Genomic DNA, 25130 nt, shown 5'->3' on the forward strand with positions numbered 1-25130 from the left:
TCACTCCACCAACCACCTTACATCGCTCCCGCCACGCGCATTTCCCCCCCACACAGGCAATCCTCTTCAAGTCTTCCGAACCCGATCTGGCACCTCAACATTTTCCGCCGCGCCGCCAAAGAATGGAATGACCTTCCCCACGATGTTGTTTCAATCACCTGTCCATCACGTTCTATTCAAAGTGCCTCTATGCATCTGCAATGTTAACGTGTGGCTTTTTTATCTATGTTTGTACTACCCACCCCTTATGTAACACCCCCCTTTGGGGCCTTTAAGGAAAAAAAGTGAAGTGAAGTGAAGTGAAGTTGCTTCCCCCCGACGACAGTTGCGACGAGCAGCATACCGACCTGCTCTAGCTTCTTCCCCCCCCCCCCCCCCCCTCCTTGCGCGCGACTAGGGCCTGTTGTGTCGTCACCCATACCGATGTGGAATGAAGTTCTGAGCCCAAGCCGCAACCTATACCTGGCGCGCCCAGAGCGCTCTACGGTGACTACCCCTTTCTCAAAAACCTCCTACGGCGCTGGTGCGCTATTCGATTTTCTGCACCATTCTGTGGAACTCCCCACGATTTTTGTACTATTTTCTATATTTCGCAGCGCGAACATAGAGATCTAAGGCCTTCACCTTAAGCAAACTGTTCGTTTTGTATTTACAGAATGTCGATGACACGTTTCTCAATAATGTAGAGAGTTATAGCAGAACGGAGAACCGGGGCGGTACGGCACCCGGTAAACGACGGCGCTACTGCACGTGCGCAGACGCGAGAAAACTGGTTGTCCGCATGCGCAGGTGTACTGCGTACCGTACCGGGACCGGTTCTCCATTCTGGTATAACTCTCTACTTTCTTGCGAAACGCGTCATTGACATTCTGTAAATACAAAACGAACCGTTTGCTTAAGGTGAAGGCCTTAGATCTCTATGTTCGCTCTGGGAAATACAGAAAATCGTACAAAAATCGTGGGGTGTTCCACAGAGTTGTGCAGAAAATCGAAGCGCGCACCAGCGCCCGAGAAGGTTTCTGAGAAAGGGTGCGTCACCGTAGAGTGTTCTGGGCTCTAGTTTTAAAAGCTGGAAGTAGAGGAACGGCGATGAAGCTGACGGATGCAAAAGCTGCATAATTAACCCATATTCGAAAACTTCGTTGAGGTGGGCACTCGCCCGAATAACGAATGAGGTAAAGCTGAGTGCGGAAGGTCATTTCACTGGACACCCATATATTTCGCGTGCTTACTCTACTCATTTTAAGGAAAGTAACCTTCGATTGTTAATCCCTTTCGTTCGGAGACGCACTGACAGAATATACGGCGGAATTCCTGCGTTTACTGGCCCCACATTTGTGATTTTTCTATTTGGTCTTGTCGACAGTGGCTGCTGGCCAGCATCCCGTATGTTTTCCTGCCACAGGGCCCACATGGGTATACGTTTGAGTAAAGGCCACGCACTGCAATCCTTTGGATATTGCACACATTAGGAGGCACGAGTGCGTACTGGTTGTTCATAACCTGTTGAAGCTCGATTTCGAAACAAAAAATGCACCTCAATAAAATATTTGTGGTCGCGAAATGTGGCGGCACCCACATCCAAAACCCTTTTGAAACCTGTGAACCTTGTAGATGACCTACTTTATTAATTAGCGTGACATGGTGTGTTATACAGGTGTGTTGTGGAAACGCAAGCGTGCAGGTGCTTGCAAGTGTGCAGACGGCCGCGAATTTCTGTCCATACACAGCGTATCGCACTTAAGCCCGATCCTGCCATGGGGTTAAGTAATTTGGACTGAACTGCGGGTTTGCTCTGGCGTTTACACAACATTCCTTTGAACAGTTTGCATCAGCATTTCTAGGTACGACGCTCTATGGTTAAATCTCCTGCTCTACAGTTAAGGGCTCGGATGATGGTACACTTTCGAAGTTTTAAATTGCTTGAGTCTGGTTTGCCACAACTTTCTGAATAGCAAGCGCTGTGTCCGAGGAAACGAATTTGAAGAATAATGATGCCGCACATGAGGTATTACACAGAAACTTGATCTGCGATGCAAGACGTCCTTTTTGTTTGCATCGTGTCACAGCACGAACCATGTTTTTGGACGCAAAGTTTATGCTGGGATTATTTATTGGACTAGTTTGCCCCTTTGAGAGCCCGATGTAAGTGATAATAAATGGAATTTCAGCTGTGCTGAGATGAAGCAGACCTATGCCGAGAGAGAGAGAGGAGGGAGGGAGGGAGGGAGGGAGGGAGGGGGGAGAGGGAGAGAAGTTTAATAGAAACTGAAGAGGTAGCCCCCCTAACCTACACAGTTTTCTCATTCAGATGGGGGTTGTTTTAATTAGGGTGTACATTGAAAACAAATTCCGTGAGCACTCTTAGCCACATTAATGAACAACTGCTGCAAGGCGGGAGCATTCCAGTTCCAGGCATATGATTCGACTAAAAATTATGATCTGGGCTTGACCGCGCAGACGGGATCAAACACGTACTGTATTCTCGGCCTCGCCCTCCGCCTGCTCGTCTTGTTTCGAATCAACGATTGGTCATATAGGTGCGTGGTGGTTAAGCAGACGGAGGGATTATGTCTAGGCTTTCTAGGGTGATTAAACTATTCAAAATTTTGGGGGTGTACCGTGCCGAAGCTAGTACATCTGGGTTATCAGGCGCCACGTGGGGGGGAGGTCTGGAATAATTTGACCCCCTGAACGCGCGCTGAACTCTCGTCACACGAATGTTTGTGCTTTTCGCCCCCATCTGAACAGCAGCCACCACGACCGGGATAGAATGCGTGTCTTTAGGCTCAGCCGCCCAACGACTTATCCTGTGCCACCGCGGTGGGTGATTAAACTATGTGCTTGGGGAAGGGACTGTGGAAGAAAGAATGGCCCAACAAACAGATGCCAGTAGGCATATGTAAGTGTGTTTCGGCTTTTCAGCTAAAAACGATAAAAACCGCTGAAAGTGTTATAAACTCATTTTGAAAATTTCGGATGCAACCGAACAAGGTCGGGATTTAAAGGGACCAGGCAAACTTGTTTCAACTTCTTTCTAAATCTTAAATGTTTTCAGAATGTAGTCGACCAACACATCCAGTAGTTAGAATAGGGGGTCACAAAGCACCTGAGACAAAAATTACTGCTCCGTGCACATCAGATAACTTGGATACCGGCTCAAAAGGTTTTTCTCTCCTTTCTGGGCGTTGGCGTTTCTGAGCCCTCGAGAGGCGCCATCACAGCAAAGTAGCGGCTATTGGCCGGGTCCTTTCTGTTTCAGCGATAAACGCATTCGATAGCCACTTTAGCAAAAAAAGCCACACAGCATAGCAGAAATGGAAGGCGGATAGTTCTACTCGCAATGCCGCTCCGTGCTGTTGATAACTATAGCTTTTACAAAGCTTCCAGACTCGAAGGAAAGAGTGAAAGCGTTTAGCGGAAGTGTTGCAGAGTCCCTTTAAAGCCAGCAGTGCTTGAATGTGATATTCTTTCTGTTCCTGGTGCGTTTTCTTAAAACGCCCTGAAGCGGGAAAAATTTTCTACGGTTCCGCTGATATTCACTCAACTTCTTGTGATTAGGAAGCTTTAGGAAGCTTTATCTTTTAATAAAATCATTGAAATTCACTATTTCTTGAATGTTATTATTGCTGAACTCCTTCGGCATAAGCTCGGGTTTTCTGCATGATGTTCAGACGGACATGAGCTGTGTGTGGTTCACAGCCTTGCTGTCCCGGTTGCTCATACGGCAGCCTGTATAGTGGGCTGATGAGCAAGCAATCACTTCCCGTATGTCGCCAAATGAGAAACCTCTGCCATTGTGGGACTTCGCAAAAGCAGTTTTGTTTGACTCGTTGACAATTGTTTTCCGTGGATTTTCATCTTTTATACTTGAACACGCTGGCAAATGGCCGTCAAAAACACTACCAATATAGTAGGTTTGTGAAAAATGCCTTATCTACACAATTGCCCGAAAAGCCAGGAAGCCGGCAAACTTATTTGTGAATAAACATCTCGAGTAGAAAAAAAAATGATATGCTTTGCGAATATTAACCGAAAAGTACGCCAAATTTGCAATAATAATAATAATAATAATAATAATAATAATAATAATAATAATAATAATAATAATAATAATAATAATAATCAACCTTTATTTTCGGTGCCCAGGAACAACCCTAAGTTCTTGGTGCTGGCACACCATATACAAAACATTAATAAAAGAAACGTAAAACAGCACGGCACAACACACAAAATCCTCGATATGACAGAAACAATAACGTAAAAATACTTACAGAAATTCAGAAAAAAAGAAAAAAAAAACAGTGTTGCAAGCTATGGCACTCGGCCAGCGTAATGTTCAAGGCACTTGAGAAAAGTAAATATAAAACAAAAGACACAGTGCACATGATAGAGACAGAGTGTACATATAAAACGAGAGTTTTGATTTTTGAAAAGTTACACTGGAATAAAGTATTACCGTAAAACGAGCGATGCCTTTGCGATGTCCCATCTTGTCCAGACACACGACAAACATAGTTACAAGTTTGACAGAAAAATAGCGAAAAGCAATGGCAGGGGTATAGAAATAAATGATCAGATCAACAAATCGCAGAGATAATAAAAATGATGAATGAATCAACCAATCAATTGTTTATTAGTGTGTCCAGGAACGATGTGCTGGCGCGGAAAGAAAACAGCATGCATATCTCAGAAAAATAGAGAAAATAGCATTGTTTAATAATAATAATACTAATTCAACGTCCCGAACCATAAATATAAGGCTACGTATAGGATGAAAAACCTTTAACAAAGTCCAAGTTGACAAGCGTTGTTTATGAGTTCTCAGTATAAAATGTCTTTTTTTTTTTTCAAGCAAATCTCAGTAGCACGACGTTGAATGAAAGAAGGCGATATATAATGTACTGGCCTGTGAAATTAACGTTCTACTTCCTCGTCTTGCAAAGAGCCTGGCGTTATATGGGGGCAATGATTAGAGAGGGCAATATGTTTCAAGGTAATTTCGAGATATACAGTGGCGAATTGAATAGAGTAAAGCTGATGTGGGGACATCAAATCATGCGATCCGGTAACTGTAGCGATCCAGACCTAAGATTTTACAAGTCGCCTGAAAAGACGCCTGCCGGGAAACGCTGTTCCAAAGATTAATGTTCTTCCGTGTCACCATCCGACGTTGGACGCAAAAGTCACTGAGGGACGCAAAGGTACTGAATGCGATAAATTGAGAAAACAAGAAAAGACAAAAAAAAACCAGGATGAAGAGTACAGAACTGAGCATCGACACATCACAAGCGGTTAGCGGTTCTGAGACGAGTGCAGGTTGCTCGGTATTTTTTTTTCTTTAGTGCGTGCTTTAAAGGGCAGAAAGCGTGAAAACCTATCTCCTACTTTCCTCAATCGCAACGTCGTCAGCCGTGCCGTCGTTGTGATTTGCTGTTGTCTAAATTGGGAACTGGGAACACTAGCGAAAAAAAAAAAACGCTATGGATTGTTCCGTTGCCACGGGAGAAACCGCCCTTAAAAATGCAGCTGTTAAAATAAAAACATCATTTTAACTACACTTGCTCACGTGTCGTTTTTAGAGAACCATATTAAGGCAAACTGCGGGAGACTTTGCTTCGAACAGACTAAGCCACAGAACAATGGCGACACGCACCATAGCGTATCCAAAATGGGTAGATGAGCATCGGCGATTCACAATATCTTTTCTTTATTGCTGGTTAACGTCACTGGTTCTTGCTAGCTCTTTTCCCTGCTGGTATTAACGAAAGTAGGTTACCAATAAAAAAGAAAATGGCACGAAGTAACGCGGAAGCGAGCCAAATCCATCAACAAAAAAAAATCCAAAGTAGGACCACTTGGTCACTTACGAAGGCTGGAATTTTGCTCTTTACGTTAGCGACCGAGGGGCTTTTGGCCCTGGCTAGCTGCCCGGCAAAGTGGCGAGTTTGTCGTCGTGAAACGGGCGGCGAATGTATTGCCTGTGCGTGCAAGCACGCGAAAATGATCGAACCCTGTTCGCCGATGATCTGATTGGCTCGCTCTGGCGGAACGTCGCTCCGGTGTCGCCGAAGATGGATCGATTCGGGGATCTATTGCCTCCTCCAGGAGGAGGCGGGCGTCTGAGATGTGCCGAAAAATACCAGCATATTTTCCCAGCGGCTCGTGTTGACTTCGATTTATCTCCGTCACTTTGATTCGCCGTGCCCGAAGAGAATCTGAGCGCTTCGGCGAGCTCTGACACGCGCACCGAAAAAGAAATGTCGCCTACGCCGTCTCCTGGTCCCCGATCGACACTACTCAGTTTTCGCGGACTTTTAGCGCTTTAGAGAGCAATCGACTTCGGCGGACACTTTCACAGCGGCCAACGCTGTTCGGGTCACGCATGGCGTGATTGAAAACGGGAGCTGAAAATGCACTGCTGCTAGCCCGTAACCTGTGAGTGTACATTTGAGTGTACACACCCAGTTCGGACACAGCCCACATACACGATAAGTGAAACGAGGATAACGGTAGCAAAAAGCGGACGCAGATTTTGAGAAGAGCGCGTAATATTCAATGCATTTGGCAACTTTTGTTGGTATAATTTGCGCAACTTGATGTGACAACAAAAACAAAAATGGAAGTAAGGAAGAGCATTTTTTTTTGTTTTTGCTCCGGTTGGGTGTACACCACTATTTCGTCTATTACAGTATCGAGCGCGCGAAAAGGTAGCATGGTGTTGATGAGGAAAAGAAAAGCACACAGAAAAAACACGCACGTGACTCTAAACAGAAGCAATAAGAAGTCATGGCATAGCGCCGTTATTTGGGATACAAGAACAGGTTTTTGCGTGTAACGACTTGCTATCACCTAAATATAGCCAGATACAAAGCCATGAATTGTTTTCAATAGAGATGATCTTTTTTTTTCTTCTAACTTATGTCAGAAAAAGTATGATTTTGTTCTGCCTTTAGTGACGTTACTTTAGTCGAGGGTGCTTCCTGAAGATTTTTAGCCTTAGGTTGCACCAGGCGTTAACGATGACTTTAATATATTACACACATAACGAAGATCCACATGGAGCTTAAAACACAATAACAGAAAAGTAACTTTCTAAGTAGTCTCGGGAAAAAGCCCATATTTTGCGGGTTGTCACTTCTCTACCATACTGAGTGTTCATACTCACAGTATGTGTTTGCGGGTCGGCATATAATGAGTAATGCTCCCTGAGTCACGCACGAAGTCGGGGCTTCGATTCCCAGCGATGGAACTAAGGCGTTGCGCTGGTGAGCACGAGGACGCGGGTCTGATTCCCGGCCGCGGCGGCCGCTTTTCCGATGGAGGCGAAAAGCAAAAACGCCCGTGTGTGCGATATTTCGGTGCCCGTTAAAGATCCCCAGGCGGTCATAATTGATACGGAGCCCTTCACTACGGCGCGCGTCATCGCCTGCGTTGCGTCGGCGCGTTAAACCTTACAATCAAATCAGACCGAGCGATTGAAGCTGCGCTTCTTGTTGATTGAATAGGTGGCATATGTATTTCCGCAGCACTCCGCTATGATTGATTGATTGATTGATTGATTGATTGATTGGTTGATTGATTGATTGATTGGTTGATTGATTAATTGATTGATTGATTGATTGATTGGTTGATTGATTGATTGATTGATTGATTGATTGATTGATTGATTGATTGATTGATTGATTGATTGATTGATTGATTGATTGATTGATTGATTGATTGATTGATTGATTGTGAGGTTTAATGCACCGACGCTACACAGGCTATGAGGCGCGCCGTATTGGAGGGATCCGCATTAATTTTGACCACCATGGGATCTTTTGCGATTTCGCTGCTTCAAGGCCTGTTGTGGCTCGTGCCAGACGAACGGAATGTTGAAAGAAATTAAGTTCATAGCTTGAACTAATGAACCTTAACAATACCTGTAAAATCTCCAGTGTGATTAATAATCGTTGCACTCCGAGTTTTATTGCATCGTCCAGCAAAAGTTGGTTTTTATAATGTTGGTTCAAATATTTGGTGCATGCAAACTACAGCCGTTTTGTGGATTTAGGTTCCTGTGAGTGGCTTACCGGCTCCTTCTCGAAGCTGAGGTGAGTTTCCCGGTTGAGAGGATGCTGTATTTCTGTTGACGGCTTGCTGAAGTCAAAAACGTCTTCCCCTGTTAGTGCTTCCTGCGAAGTGCGGTACAGACAATAGCAGATGTGCACGCACACGCACACGCACAGACAGAAGTAATGAAAAAAAAAACACACACGTAATTCGTTGATTCTCTGATCTTAACGAACATTTAAACATTCGTCAATAGTAATTTGTATCTCAAGGTAGTAGTTATGTAAGACAAAACTATTTACCTTCACTGGACAGGTATCAGGAAGGTCATTTTACTGCCTCTGATCCAGTTCGCAATGGCTTCATTACTGATGTAATATCTTTGTTTTAAAATATCGGTTATGCTAGGGTGACTAGATAAGGTATCAGAGAGCCCCCACTAAGGCGCGGAAGTCAGCAACGGAGGCCTATTCGATGATTATCAGTGTTGCGACACTGCCGGATCTACAGCCTCGCCGCTAACTTCGACCGGGTCGTTTGTTAACAACGCTGTCGAAGATGCAGCAAAACGGCGTCTTCGGACACACTTCTGCTGCTGAAGTGCTGCTACACGCGTTACCTTTGAGTTACGTTCGGAACGACATCAGTCGCGCTCTACTTTAGAGCAGGGAGGACAAGCTAAGTGTACCAGAGTTGGCCGACTAAAATGCATAAACCACAAAATGACGGCTCCCGTGAGTTGTCGCCGTGTAAACAAGTGTCGCGTGATGCGACCATGGCGGTGGCACCGAACAATAGGAGAAAAGTGTGCCAATACTCCGTAACCTTATCTAATGACACTGGGTTATGCCATATACCAAGGTAATGCCATCTAGGGATAAGAAATCCTTAAACATTAAATTTAATCCTTCAGTCCTTTCACGCAACGAAAACTGACCCGCCGTAGCAGCGCCATGCTCGACTTCAGCTTTCACAAGCCCTCCGGGCAGGAAAGATGATACGAACAGTGACTGTGCTCACCATTTCAAAATGCGCCGCCCCGATAATGCAAATAATGATTTTGATAGCACAAGCAATTGTGCTTTGTACTCTGGCCCCAGACATTTCTGATACGCTGAGGGCAACGTAAGAATATGGAGAGGAAACATCGGTGCGAAGAATTACATATGGCTTTGTTGTGAAATTGTACATGTACCCCACTTGCTGTTTCTTCTCAGCCCGCCATTCATGACTGCCGTCCACTACAAGCCTTAAGTGGGCCATAAGACAAAAACCCTGCGTTGTGAGCAACAGATGGCGCCCAAAATTCAAGGTACATGAGTAATACACGGCTTTCGAGTAAAGGGGAGCCAAAAGGAGAAACATTTTTCGGGAAATTAAGTCTGCTTGCATGCAAAGGAGGCGAAGGCCTAGCGATTGTCAAATACTTCACTGCTGCAACATTATGTTTGCATCTACTTCGCTGTTTTGGTTTCTTCGCTTTTTTCGGCGCGAATTACTACAACAGGCACACTGGCAGCAATGCACGTGGCAGGTTCCACACAGTGCATCCAGGTTCCCCGCATGCATCTGTTCTACCCGCGCACCCCAACGTCCACCTGTCACGCGGCACGCACAAGGCTAATTCTTGGCCGAGTTGACGCAGTGTTAACGTTAAATAAAATGATTGCGCTAAAAAGGACACAGACGGAGTAAGGACAGACACACACGGCGCACGGTGTGTGTCTGTCCTTACTCCATCCGTGTCCTTTTTAGCGCAATCATTTTATTTAACAACGGAGTACCAACGTGTCCAGGACGCTACCCTTATTAAGTGTTAACGTCCTTGCCCCAGCTCTGGAGACCCGGGTTCGAATCCCAAATCGGTTCTTATGTATTCATTTTCTCTTTTCAGCGTTGGTCATTTTGGTACCATTTGCGTGGACGCCATCAGCGACGACGACCACAACGGTAAATTTTGGTGTTTGATGAGACCTGTAAGACCTCCACGTTAATACCCCCACCTCTCTCCCCAATACCAAACGAGGTCGAGCCTCTCGTAGGTGTACGACAACGCTCGACACAGGCTCCATAGCGTGCCATGGGAAACTGTTAGTCTGCCGGCGTTCGGCGGTGACAGTGCGCCCCTTGTAGTCAACGACCGTGCACGACTCGTGCGGTTATAGCGCGCCGTGGTTGTCGGTTTCACTTGCGCCGGTATGGGAACTGCTTCGACGACAAGTGTGCCGCCAGTTTCTGCCCCCGCTAAGTGTGGTCAACTACGCAAGTACGCCAAGAACGCTGAAGCGCAAGAAGCTTCCAATGCCAGAGGACGCAATTACGCTTTCCCCTCAGCCCATTTACGCAGGCCTAATGTCCCCACGAATTTGTTTTTAGTTGCCTACCTTGTGGGCAAAAAGGGGTTCGTTTTCCGACAGCTGGGCGACATCGTCGCTTGGATCCTCGGTTGGCCTCGCCGGTTGCCCATTGTGGAGCCCATGCATCTCGTTGCGGGGCCGCGCGGCAGGGTCCGTGGAACCATCGCCTTTCCCTACGCCATCGGGACCGCTCTCGGGATCCATGTCAATGGGTAGATACGGGCGTACTCGGGAGTACCTGGGCATACATCCACGCAAAATTGAAACCATAGTTATGCTCTTCCTTTTAAAGCGGCGCGTTCAGCCTCTCACTGATGTCGTTTGTAGTCCATCGCAAAACGAACTGCAGGAAAGCCAACTTTCTCTGACGATGGCGATGAACGTGGGTGTAGTGCATAAAAACTAAAACGCACCCATTGGTCGGAATCGACACTGAGTCGCTGAGTTATGAAGGCTACGTCTACCCGATTGCGCCATTCCCACACAATCGTATCAGTTTAGATTTGGAAAGGTAAGCATGGACGCGCAAAATTCGACAGAAAATGTACGCCTTTGTCTAACGACGACCATGGTTGAACGCTAGGGGAAGCCATGGAATGGCCGTATCCGTAAATTACTAGAGGGCACAACCGCAGTGCAGTAAACTATACCGATAAGAAATATCTTATGTCCATGGTGAGGGGGTGTGATATGGGTCCACTCACTTCTGGATTGGTTCATTGGTGTTGAACTTGATTTTGGAAAGCTTGGCGTTCTCGCATCATTTTCATTTCGACAGAGAGGTAACTGATTTCTTTCAGCCGCTCATCAGTACGCTTAGAATCAGTATTATGTGATAGTAATAGTGTGGAATACTGCGCCCCCACCCCCTCACACGTGTACCCGCACTTCGAAAACCCGTGCAAAGTTGCACTCCTCAGCAAAACTACTGACAAGCCGACGTTTGTTTGCTAGGACTTTTGTACTATATTATGAATAAAATGACGGTTAGAATAGCGTTCCCGCCATTACAACGAGCTGAACATCCTCAACCGACATCTAATCCGGACCACCGCGGAGATTCCACTCCATATTAAAACAGACGTACTGTCGGAAGCAGTCTCGCTTCCTCCCGTCGCTAACTTGGTAGCGGAGACGACGCATCGCTTTCAGAAGCACCTTGAATCCATACCTCAAGGAGAATATATTTTGAAGTGGGACACATTAAACAGTACTTTTAATGCTGACACTTTTACACCTGTTATTCCACCATGGGAGCGACCCTCCCTGGGCCACCTCAGACGACGAACCATTTCTCGCAGTAACGGCGCCGTGCGGGAACAATATGTTCGGACTCTCCCCCCCGAAAAAGCTCCGGATGAAATCAATGTTTTCACCGATGCAGCAATGAACGGCACAATAGCAGCGGTTACCTGGATCTGCCTTAACCTCCCACAGTTTATTGGCTCTCGCAGCAACACAAACACACTACGGCATCACTGATGAAGCCAAGCTTTTCGGAATCATCGGCGCTATTCGGGCCACACAAAGTGGGACCTCATTTATCACCACGAACAAGTTCCGCGTTATCATTGGCTCCCATGTTCCTCTACGGGAACTGAACCGGACTTTCTCGCCCAATTCTACGACCACCAACATTCTTTACAAAGTCCGAGACTTCACTCACGAAGGGCTCAAGATACACCAGGTCTGGACTCCTACTCACACACATGGAGCGGATGGAAACCATTCGGCCCATAATGCTGCCAGAGAATGTTTACAAAATCCTCCCTTTGTTCCCGCGTGCACCCAGCAACAACCTGACCCACAACAATCATGCGAGCTGGTCTGGCAGCAAAAATACCGCCGAATTAAGACCCTCAGGCGGCAGCAGCTTGCCGACGCCTCACCACCTGTTTTTTTTTTTTTTTTGCTTTTCTGTAGTTCTACCAAGAACAGGATAAATTTTCGCCAATAAAGTCTACGCTGACTCGGCCTACACTCCGGACATCATCTCCAAATGGACAACGCCCCGGCACCCTGACAGTCCTCGGTGTCCCTACTGCGGCAGCAACCATACACCGAACCTTTTCCACCTCATCTGGGCTTGTTCAGCTTACTCAACTAACCGCGGCCAGTTCCTCACATCGCAAGTACGTCCGACGACTTCTGAAGAACACGTCCGACACGTCAGGAACAACCCCCAAATGTTTCAAAAAATTACAGATTTCGGTCTCATAACAGGTCTCTATAAAGTAGTATGATGGCGGATCGTCACCCCCTATCTAGATGGCCCCTCAAGCACACACTTTGCGGCTCTTGAACGGCTCCTTTTGGATAGCCGGATGATCGCCGTATTAGAGTGTCCTCACCACTACTACACTCTTAGTCGCGTCCCGGATAGCGTCCTATTTATATGCGGTGGGCAGCCTCAATACCGTGATATAAGAGGCCCTGACAGACTTCTTTTCCGTGACAAAACCTCAGGTGGTTACAGCACGCTTATATGCTGCGCCAACGACCCGTGTCACGGCTATATACTAGCGGACAGCCTGACGCCAGAAAATAAATAAAAAGAGAGGGGCAATCGTGAAGCTCCGAGCGATATGTGTGGCTTGCGGCGCATGCGCGTATTCCCCCTCACACAATGGCATGCAACGTTCCTTTGCGGCGGCCGACGACACGCGCCCGACGACGCGGCGAAAGCCGAAAAACATTAAAAAAAAAACTGGCGCGCACATGCGCAGTAGGAGTGGAAAAAAGTTCGCGCGTGGCAGTTGTGGTCCGGTGATTTGTCTTTAGCGCGTAATTTCAGCGCGGAGCAAGTTGGGGTCCCGCGCTTTGACACATGCTCTGTATAGTTCATACTCAGTTCCGAGCGCTCACACTTTCTTGACCACGTTCGCTTCCGCTGACATCAAATGTGTGCACCGAAATCAGTGTAACAGGGAAAGCAACTGCAGTTGCTTCCCCTGTTACACCGACCCTGTTACACCGGCCACCGGGAACGCAAGCCAAGCAGCGGCGCCATGTCAAGCCGGCTGGTGTGTGTATTACGGGCATAGCCCGGTTGAACACGAGTGGATAGGTAAGTCCCTGGATTTCTTTTTTTACGAGGGGTGGGGGAGCGCAGACTGTAAGAATTTGTGTTTGCAGACAATGTAGCAAGGACCACGAAATTATGCCTTTTGCGTCGTCGTAAGAAGCCCGCGCCAAAACCGTTCTCCGATACCCAGGATCGTACGGTAAATTTGACGTGCTTATAGAGAGGATTCGGTTTCCCAGTGCGGCGGCCGTTTTGGGATCCAGGAGAAAAACGAAAACGCTTGCACATGTGGGGTACTTCCGTTGCCGTCATGAGTATACCGTGGTGCCATAAAGAATTTGCATTTTTACACGCGTCCCATTGTCAACGTCAAGCCACATAAAACACAGTTTGATTTTCGCGTCGTCGTTTCGGCTAGTGAATTTTCTGGCAAGTTGAGTAGTCTGGATCCTGTGGCGATTTGGAAAGTTTCTTACGGTGCGTTTAAGTGGTAAAGTTTTCAAATGAAGCAACATTCATGAGTAACACCAGCCCCCATCTTGTTGTGTTCGGCACGGCTGTCATCTGTCTGGAGTGTCAACTCGCGGTTTGCAGAAACATGATGCATTGGCAGCGCAAACGCGGCGCGGTGCCGGCGTGGAGGTTGCTCATAGCGGTGGCTTCTAATGTTGTTACTCAGCCTCCTGTAAAGGCGTTATACAGGAGGCTATGGTTACAGATGCGTTGGCTGTTGGTCGGTGCGCGCAGTTTACCTATGCTTTAGCAAAAGATATTGCTAGCAGTTTTATTCGACCTTTCATAAAATGTTTTGCGCCATACTATTGGTGGAAATTGTTTCATAAAAAGAAACTAGGGCACATTACCCTCCGCGTGTAACAGCGAACAGTGTTTTTTTACGACGTCCAATTGACGTGCCGGCGTCAAATAAAATTATGCCAAAGTTTTCTCGCACGCCTTTGCACTGAAAAAGCGCTCGGCCTTCCTATGTATATGAAGAAAACGTCCTTTAGGAGAGCTTTTGAATATAAAGCAGTAAGAAAGAAATAATTGCCTAAACTACAGCGATGCACTTGCCTGATTTATGATATTTTCACATATCTGCTAAGGTGTTGGTGATACTTCTGCTGCGCCCCTACAGGCTATACTGTTTTACCGCCGATAAATAACGCCACAATTTTGTACCTGGTCACTTTTTCAACTGCCGTTTCTTTTCTTCACGCAGTGCCAACACAACAGAATGCTACCCGTAACTCGAGGTTTTTGAAATGTTTACAACGCTGTTTCCATTACAGTGCGACGAAATCCCAGAAGCAGCAGCTCCCGGGCCAAAGATTGCTGGGGGGGGGGGGGGATTCTACAAAGGCCTTCTACATCATCGGAAGTGGTGTATTTCTACCCCCTCCTCTTCCCTTTCTCTCCCTGCGATACATATGTGGTGCAGGCTGCGAACCTCTTTCCCTCTCACAGCCACCTCAGCCCGGAGAAAGTACTTTTTCTTTGTTTGGTAATATATTACATTAGGACATGAGGTATACCCGTCAGCTTTAGGCCAAACATTGGGCTTTATACAGTCAGCAGCCTGCAAAAAAGATGAGTTTCCTCCCTGTTCAGCAAGCTGCTGAAAATTCCATAAATGAAAAAAATAATTTTATCTTGACAGGTCCTTATTTGCTCTTCCACAAAAGAATATTTTCATTTGTGTGTTCCATAAGGGCAATCTGCTAATATTTGTATTTGTTATTTCAGTATAAGTATTTCATGTTCGTATTTGTATTTTTGATATCAAATAAAAAGAAAACATCGTTCCTTCGACATGGTGTCATTCATGTCATTTTAATCTCACACTTGTGCATGCTCATGAATTCGAGAATGACAAAATACTTAAAATTTACATACCCAACTCAGCTCTCTGTTCATGTCCCAAGCTCGTATGAGTAGACTATCACTTCAAGATCCGGATAGGTTTAAGGTATACAGATATTTGCTTTACAGCTTTGCTTGTAACATGGCATTATAAATATAGGGAGTTTTTTTTTAAATTCATGGTATGTGCATTGAGGCCTGATAGATCAGGTGGCAAAACACTGAGATTATAAAGGTAAAACCTCATTGCATGACAATTGAGGTCATGAACGTGTTCCAGAAGTGCACAAATCACGAATGTGTTAGTGCAATTGCAGCCATTGTAACCCACTTATTGGTGGCATTGTTTTATACGGTCTAAACTTCAGATGCACAAGTGTGCGTTCATTACCAAGTGCAATGGTTTTGGTGAACGGCCTTGAAAATGTTGAAAATGCTTAACCGCGACCATGCGCTTCCGCGTACAATAATATAACTCGTTAATAACGGAAGCGCGAGTTAAATGAGGCCACTTAAAAAAATTGCAGAAATTAAGAGAATCGTCTACTAATGCTCAGCATTCTTATGGCGCTTCTCTTGAGTGTCAGTCTTTTAGAGCCAAATTTCTTGATTTTTCTAAGTCCTGTCCGTCCAATTATCGCCATTTACACTATTATAACGATCACAGGTGTTACTTGCGCCAAATCTGCATTTTTTTGTAAATGAAAGGCGTTACACGGCTCACCATTTTCCGTATTTTTTATATTTTTCTTGGTTTTTCGTTTTTCAAAATTATGTTCGGCCAATTCTCTCGATCTACGCTATGATAATGATTACAAGTGGAATTTCCGCAAAATCTGCATTATTGTGGAAATGCAAGGTGTTATACTGTTCGCCAGTTTCCGTCATTTTTTATATATTTTTTTATTTTTTGGTTTCTCAAAATTTAATTCGACCAATGATCTTTACGATATCATAACGATTAAAGGTAGAACTTCCGCGAAAACTGCATTTTTTTGGAAATGCAGGGGGTTACAAGTTACACGGCCGAGCGCCTATCCGGTCTGCGCGAGAAAACGCTAAGATATTCTTTGTGTGCTCGCGATCACCAATTCTTCAGGCGACGCAGCAATTCTGCTGGCGTCGCGACACAATGTTATATAGAATGAGTAATTTATTATTGGTTCATTACATTACCACAGACGCAATTTACTACCGCCCCCTCTTACAAAAATAAAGGTGAAGGCATGTAACCGCACCATCAGAAGAGCTACGACGAGCAGAAAAAATTCAGTACACCATTTAATGCTTGGTATACTTGCCACTCGTGACCAAACAGCTCTTATGTTCAGCACGACAGTGTGCCTTACGTGCTAGTTATTTGCATTCATTGTCATAGGAGGCACTTTCCGCCAATGGCCAAGAATACTTTTGGTTACAAGGCAGAAAAACTGTTATCAATTCCGTTTGCATCGATGGAATAAATCACCGCATGGCGCATCATACTGTTGAAACGGGCACACAGCATAAGAAAAGGTTTCCGCTCGTAACAATGTACTTAAAGCCCTCCAAACCGTAGTATTATGCCTCTTTAGTAGAGTGATTCGAAAACGCTGGTCTAAAGAAAGTAACTCGCAGCGGAATGTGTTATTTAAGACTCCTGCTTGACGCGCAACAGCGTGCAGAATACTTATAAGCCCATGTTTTCCCTCCCCAGCAACCCGTGGGTCGTGGAGCAGTGGTTATGATACCTGCCTCTTCATGTGTTGTAGTAGACCCAGGTTCGAATCTCCGTAGGGTTGTGTGTATGTGCCTATGTGCACTTTGTGTGTCTCGTATGATGTAACATGTGTTAGAGCATTCGTCACGGGATGCTTATGTTGGCCTGGCAATGCGAGCAAAAAAAAAACGGATAAACTCAATTCTGGCAGATTGGCTGGTTTTTTCTTCTTTTTTTGGTGGAAAGCAACAAGGCCGCTTATTTGAGGGGCCGTATGATTTGGGGGCCGCGTCGTAAGCGGGAATAGATTAGCATAACGGGCCGCGTAAAAAAATTACGGCCAGTGGCCTGCCGAACACACGGCCCGGTGTTTAGGTGGCCCGCTGGTTAGGTGGCCCGCTAGTTAGGCGGCCCTCAATACGGCCGCTTAAACGCCGGCCGCGTGTTCGGTGGGCCGCATGTTTGGCGGGCCCCTTGCGCGCGAGGCCGCCTGAACCGCCGCTTTATAAGCGGCTTTAAAATGACGCGGCGGCCCGCCTGCATGCGGGTCGTATAACCAGGAATTGACTAAGAGTGTACAACTGTTCGTATGGTATCAGTGAAAAGATTGATATGAGTGCAGAGAAAAGATTCATTTGAACCATCTTCCCCTACCCTTTTTTCCATATCCCACAACAGCGCCTATTGGCATCCTTCTAATAAATCATCAATTCAATTTCATACTTTGAAAAACAAAGAACGAAGGTATGAATGCTTTGTCTTTGTATGCGGGTTGAAGACAAAGCTTGATTGATGGTTGATTCTGGGGTTTAACGCGCCGACGCAACGCAGGCTATGAGGCGCGCCGTAGTGGAGGGCTGCGGATTAATTTTGACCACCTGGGGATCTTTATCGTGCGCCGAAATCTCGTACACACGGGCGTTTTTGCTTTTCGCCTCCATCAGAAAAGTGGCCGCCGCGGCCGGGAATCGAACCCGCGACCTCGTGCTCAGCAGCGCAACGCCTTAGCCACTGAGCTACCGCGGCGGGTAGACAAAGCTTTCGATGCCAGCAAGGGGAGCCAGTTTACGGCGTAGACATGGGAATGCAGCTAATGGGCTTTATTTGTGACTGTTAGTGATGTAAGGATGCAATTGTGTAGCTAGAATCGGCATAGGGTACAGATATTTTCCGGCACGGACGAGCAAAAAGTACGAATTAACCGAATTTACGTAGGGATGCAGGTTGAATTAAGCAGCTTTAAAATACATTGAAAACATAGCCGGTCCACTAAAATTTTTGAAATTTGGTTGAAGTAACCGAAAGTTTGAATAATCGCGAGTCGTACACACACACACACAAACACAAATATATATATATATATATATATATATATATATATATATATATATATATATATATATATATATATATATATATATATATATATATATAGGAAATTAGGGGCTCGTGGAATTAAGACAGAAAGAAGGGTTAGCAGTCAAGAAACTCTGAAAGCAAATGGGAGAATGTGGCAGGTTATTGAACCAGATGAAGAATCTGGAAAGACAGAAAGAAAGTGAAAAAAACGGCGGGCATTTTTAGATGCGACGCATCTCTTTAACTCGCCTTGTCCCGCGTCGTTGTCGCGGCGTAGCCTGCATCCTCGGCGCGGCAGCTGTGCGCTCCGCCGCTCTCACCGCAGCGCTATCTGTGCGTCAGCGCGGTCAGCTCGCTCCCCTCGCTGTGCCAGCTGTGCATTAGCGCGCAGCTTGCGCTCGCGCTTGCGCTCGGTTAACACATGCGCATGCGCTGCTATGCGCTGTTATGCACTGCTCTCTCTCATTCCGCTGCATATAAACGCGGTAAGTGCGCCGCTCCGCTCAGTCGTTCCGCCGCCGGCGCTCCGATGACATCGTCCGATGATTTGAATAACGCAACGGCAACCCCCGATGCGTCGCATCTACCCCATGGTTCCCCTCACGGGAAGATGTTGTAAATTTTTTTCTCCACTTTCTTTCTGTCTTTCCAAATTCTTCATCTGTTTCAATGACCTACCTCATACTCCCATTTGCTGTCCGAATTTCTTGACTGCTAACCCTTATATATATATATATGTATATATATATATATATATATATATATATATATATATATATAAGCTGGAACGTTAAATGAAATTCTTGGATTCAGATCCCCTCTTTCATCTGAGAATAAAGGACTAGCTCTTTTTATTTGATCATCTGCAAGGTGGTACGATCACTTGGATGATTCAGGACTGAACAACGCTATATTTTTTTTAGTTATTCGTACGCCCCAACCGGGGCCACTGGAAATAAAGGCGCGCACCTTCAAACCGAGGATGTGTTTTATTACTAGTAGTAATTTTTATCCGACGTCGTCAAGAAAGATCGGCGTGCTCAGCTGCGATAGCGAGGCTTTTCATACGTTTTCAGTTTTCCGGATTCGCTTGGATTCCCCAGGCCCGACCGCAAAGAGTTCTCGCAATTGAGGTCTCCCGGGTAATGTCGGGAAAGCCGCCCTGCCGCGTCCGCCGAGGAGTTCGTACGAAATAGCCGCACTTGTACGAACGCCAAGGCGTCTCAAATCGGGTGAGGACGAGTCGGCGAAGCTAGTACAGAGATACCAAAATATTGCTCCCCGGTCACACGGAAGGTCCAGAGGGAGAATGGGGTGCCGCTCAGTTTCTCGACAGCACTGCCCTGGACGGCTCATCCGGAACGGGTTCACGGTAATCGGTTCACACGCTTGGGTACCCGTAGAGTCGTCACCACAGGCAGGGGAGAGGGGAGGTAGTCTGTAATTCTTTGTTCGGGCAGCAACAAAGAGGAGGCATGCAGCGGCGATATTTCTCTCTTGTTGGTACAGCTAGCACATAGCAGCGCCGATGTTAATAAATTTGGTCCCCGTGCATAATCTATAGGCTAAACAAAGGTTTCGTTCCAGCGGAATTTGAACCTACGTCTGATCGATCCACAGCTATGGGCAATATGGGACTCAACGATCCGCAATTATGGTGCTGCTACTTGACCAGCTAAGAAATCTTGTGAAGGCAGCAGTGGCCTAGCGAGAAATATTTTTCAGGGCTGTTATGCTCCCTCTCTACCCTCTCGCTCCCCCCATCACCCCTTGCTGTCGTTATTACTTGATAATGATGTTTAACGCTCCGACACTACATAGGCGACGAGGCGTGCCTTTGTGGAGGGCTCCGGATTAATTTTGACCACCTGAGGATCTTTAACGTGCGCCGGAATCTCGTACACAACGGCATTTTCGCTTTTCACCTCCACAAGAAAAGCAGCGCCGCGGCCGGAGTTGAACCCGCGTCCTTGGGCTCGGCAGCACAACGCCATAGCCACTCAGCCACCGCGGCTCTCCCGTTATTACTTCAGGAGGCTTTCAAGTTCTCTGAAAGCGAACTTCTTCACTCAAAGAAGTCCCCGTAATAGCCTCCCCTCAACTGTCCTCAATATTTCCAAATGTGAAAACGCGTCGATGACGATTCCAAGCATCCAATTTAACTCCCTAAATTCGAGCGGCGCCTGGCAACTTCCAAGGCCTGAGAGACGTTTTACATAGCGCCATGCGCCTGCGCAGATTCCATTTCTTGAGTCCCATCGCATGCTGGAGCCCGTAGATCATTTGCCGCACTCGCACATTTGATCCCATGGTTGGGTCGTTCTGGCGCATCGTGGTCAGGTCGACCTCGGAGAGCTTGTGTCCGTGGCTTCCTCAAAAAACATTCAGATTTCTTGGTATACGTGGACACAGGCCACCCTGTAGAGCCTTGATTGATTGATTGTACTATTTAACGCGCCGACGCAACGCAGGTGATGAGGCGCGCCGTAGTGGAGGGCTCCGGATTAATTTTGATCACCTGGGGATCTTTAACGTGCCCCGAAATCTCGTACACACGGGGTTTTTTTCTTTTCGCCTTCATCAGAAAAGGAGCCGCCGCGGCCGGGAACCGAACACCTTGTAGAGCGCTTGCACACCATACTTTCTTCTTATAAGCCATGGCCTAGTCATGGAATTGGTTTCGCTGAACACGCAATTGTTTTCTCTTGTTCTCTCATATTTCAGAACTCCCACGGAAAGGAAGTTGCATCAAGAAATGTCTGGGCGTTGTGAAGAAGCCTCAATAAGTCGAATATTAAAGCATCGAGGCGCCGTTGCAGGCGCTTAACAAGCCGTATGCCATCCAAACTAGCACACCTCGTCCAGACCCCGGTACTTGTACCTGTGTCAATATCGGCGCAGGTAGCAAGATGGCAGAACAACCAAGGCAGCCGATAACCAAGCAAAAGTGAACTAGAATATTTAACAGCGAAAAAAGCTGACACTTTAAATGGGAGACGCCGAAGCCCAAGAAAAAAAATAATCCCCGGAATTCCGCAAGGGACTCTGCTATCGAATCCTGGAGGTAGAATAGTGTTGTACGTCTACAGCCTCCGCCTGCTACTCTACCTTCGCGGGTTCGAATCACAGCATATGCCGAGGTTTCTCTAGTAATTCAATTTATGTAGTACATACTATTACAGTATTCAAGAAACCAAATCTCCTCATTTTTATTTTTAGAACAAGAGGCGTTTGCTGTAGAACGTCTTAGGACTTCCTACAGCAAAGGACGTGTGCGTAGGACGTGTGCGTAGGACGTCGCATTGGCGTTGGCCTGGTCACAGCGGCTAAGTGTAGCGTGGGCAGAGTATTGCGGTTTTGTGCTTTACCCAGCCACTTTTCGCCTGCCATTTGCAGGCCATCGACAGATAATAAGCTCATAGTACAGTCAACGACAGCGAAATATGTTAACTTTGTTTGAACAGAATTCCTCACTGCTTTTTTTTCCCCAAAGCTCTGATCGATAAAACGTTCCCAGAAGATCTCGTTTGAAAAGCCTTCACTCGGCTTGGCCTGCATTTCTTTGATTTTTCCTCAACGTTCTATTTGATTGCGTCGGGAAGGGATAAATTGAGAATAGATGACATTGAATCTGGCCTACATTTTTGTGGCAACGGGGGGAGGGGGCGGGCAGTCAACGAACCCGCGCTTTGAGGCTGCCCAGTTGTTACACATGAGTCGCCGCGACTCCCGATCTCGACATTGAACTCCTCTGCCGCATTTCTTGTTCCATTGAAGGATGCTAAGATGGGCTAGCTGGTTGACCTTCATGACAAAAACACCGCACAGTTCGAAAGGATAAAAAAGAGGCAACGGCGGCACAGCACTGAACTGGCAACCAAACTTTCATTGCAAAGGAACATACATTAAAACAAGAACCCGAGCGGCCACGTGAGCACGTCATCCGGGAAAAAGTAAACGAGAAACGGAAAGTTAAAATCTGCAAACAGTGTTCCCCGTGTGACTCTCTGCAGCCGCCCAAGGATTAGGATATGCTGCCACACAAGAAGTAAAATTCCGTGTCTAGAAATAATATCACTGCAGCTCTCGTAAGCTCGGTGTATTTTCCTGGGACTCCCTAAGGGCACTTCAACGACCGAGACGCTTTGGTCAACGAGATGCCGCTCGGCCACTGTACTATAAAGGCAAAAAAATATGCGCGTTTGCCTCCGCCTTGTTCGCAGTAGGGATGCCAGGTACTTGCAGAGCAACCTGCCAAATTTTCGAGCCGCATAGCCCAAAAGTAGCCCACATTTCCAGATCAGAAATGTTCACACAATTCATTTCAAACGTTTATCCAGATGTCTGCTGCGAGTACTTCGTAATATTTACAGAATGAGTGCGAGTTAAGTAACAAAATATCCCTAGTTTGGAGAACAAACAGCTGTACTGTAGTGCATTGCGGTGAGGGGGAACAGCTCCAAAAATATCTCGGATGGTGTGAAGTCCTTACAACACTTGCCTTTTCGTGTAACTCCAAGCTTTACATGCAGGAGGTTCTCCAATGTATCTTGGGACATCCTTTTCGGCAAGTCTGTTTTCGTTAGAGTTACCTGACTAAAACATCGTTCAACCACCGCATTTCGAATTGGAGGCGTGAGCGGTGAAATGGCTAGTTCCACAGCAGCGGAACCTTTCGGATACTAGAGCTGTTTTAGGGGCAATGCCCCTTAGGGTCTCAGGCTGTCGTCGTCTCATTTCGTCCGCATCTCATGTCATTGTAGTATGATGTACTCACGCTACTAAAACACCAGGACAGTCGTCTTTAAACGCTTCGCGCTAGAACGCTTCGTGCTTCCGAGACACGAGACACACAGCAAGGCTTTATACCTCTACCCCCAACGGTTTAATCTCCGTGGGCAAAAACGCCAAGGCGTCAAGAATGAACTTATACTTGGCACGCTTCGTCCCTTCCCAGGTCTCAGGTTAGTGGAGCTGGCTGGGGATTTTTCGCCACGCGGGACATTCTTCAAAAAAAAATCCCGGGGCCATCTCCACTAACGTCATATCTGGGGAGGGGCGAAGCATGCAGTGTATGAGTTGATTCTTGGCGCGTTGGCGTTTTTGCCAACGGAGATAAAATCGTTGGGTGGTAGAAGTATACAGCTTTGCTGTATAAGTCTCTGTTCTTTAAGCACGAAGCTCTCTATAGTGCGTGGAAGACATCCTGCCGTGGCATAAACGGACGCGGACCTCTATCCCGGAAGGCGGACCTCAGTAGCGACAGTTATTATAGGCGAAGAGCACCGCACCAGCGTATCACTGAACCGAGTCAACCCCCTACTCATCGAGGAAGCGACCGTTGCCTTGGCGATCACCCAAACTCATGTTGAGACCGTAATTACCGTCTCTCACCAGGCTTTTCGCAACTTTTCCTGCGGCCGAATACACAAACCTTCACTTAAAATACTGCCATAGAAGCCATTAGCAAGACCGGTCAATATAATCTGGGCGCCTGCGCACATTGGAGTCTTAGGGAACGAGATTGCCCAACTCACAGCTCGAGAATTGACCGGCCGAGCACCTGAAGACGAAGATTTGCGTCCGTTTCCTCTAGTCTCGTATCATGATATTACCACGCACTACCGGCTACAGAGACATACGTACGCCCCACCGCACAAACAACTACCCAAGGGCCAGGATAGAATACTTCGTGCCATGAAAACTAATAATTTCCCCCACCCGAGCAGATACCACTACATAGCCACCACCCCGTACCCCCATCTGTGCCGCTTCTGTGGGGAATCCAGGACACTTTTCATATGGTAGGCGGCTCTGCACAAAGCCCACTTGACCCGCCCGATCCCTTCCACACTTATGAGCTATGGGAGAGCGTCTTGGTCAGCTCTCTTCCCTCGACGTCCAGCGCAAGTTTGTGAAGAGGGCAGAAGACGTGGAATGAGGAGGCCACCCTAGAGACTCTTTACTAGGAAACAATAAATGTGTTTAGTCTCTCTCTCTCTCTCTCTAGCGCGAGACGTAAACGAGTGTCCCGGTGTTTTCTTAGTACGCGTGATGCACTAGCGCGAAACGTAAACGAGTTTCCCGGTGTTTTAGTACCGTGATTATATGAGACGACGATTACGAATACGATGATTACGATGACGTCGACAGGAGGCGCCAACAGCCCCAGCCCCTAAGAGGCTTCACCCCTAAAATGGTGACGGAGTCGTCACGAAAGTCATCAAGCCTACAATGCAGCGCGTAATATTCTGACTCTATTGCAGAAGTATTCGACGCCGTAATGAACTTCCAGAAAGCCTTGAACAAACAAGGGGAATGTTGCAATGCAAGAGGTGAAGGTCGCCTAACGGTTTTAGAACAAAGGAGGGTGCTTCAAAATTCTTTTCACACATGCGATCATAAATGAACGGCCCTGCTCAAGAATGATGGTTTTCTCCGCGTTAGGGAAACACTTTTTCAAGGCGTCCCCCTTTACGCTGTCCACGAGCAGGGCACGTTTGGTATACCACATGGTTTAGCCGACAAATTGAGTGTGGTATATGTCGCCTGCACCTCAAAGTAGCCTATACCAAAAAATTAATTGCAGGATCAGACCGGTGACATCACCTCTCTGTCTCCTTTGCGGTGTACGAGAGGTCCCTGAACGCGTGTTTCGTGTTTGTCCACGCTTCTACTCAGTGCGAATGGCGGTGCGAGAGAGAGAGAGAGAGAGATGAAACGTTTATTTGAAATGAAAGGTCTTGATTGAACTAGGGTAGGTTCCCTCCTT

The 25130-nt window shown here is 46.7% G+C and overlaps 1 protein-coding gene across 1 annotated transcript in view; it reads right to left on the reverse strand.

Annotated features, from left to right (window-relative positions):
* Positions 1-25130, reverse strand: part of LOC144149650 (solute carrier family 23 member 1-like) — a 108303-nt gene that overhangs the window by 73415 nt on the left and 9758 nt on the right. Inside the window, exons 2-3 of the mRNA XM_077681312.1 lie at positions 10440-10650; positions 8076-8177 (exon numbers count right to left, since the gene is read on the reverse strand). Of these exons, the coding sequence (XP_077537438.1) occupies positions 8076-8177; positions 10440-10616 (279 nt within the window). The 5' untranslated portion in view covers positions 10617-10650. The remainder of the gene's footprint in view (positions 1-8075; positions 8178-10439; positions 10651-25130) is intronic.

This window comes from Haemaphysalis longicornis, unplaced genomic scaffold (genome assembly GCF_048455015.1).
Source record: "Haemaphysalis longicornis isolate Haplotype H1 unplaced genomic scaffold, Haemaphysalis longicornis Haplotype H1 scaffold_1, whole genome shotgun sequence".
Taxonomy (NCBI): Eukaryota; Metazoa; Arthropoda; class Arachnida; order Ixodida; family Ixodidae; genus Haemaphysalis; species Haemaphysalis longicornis.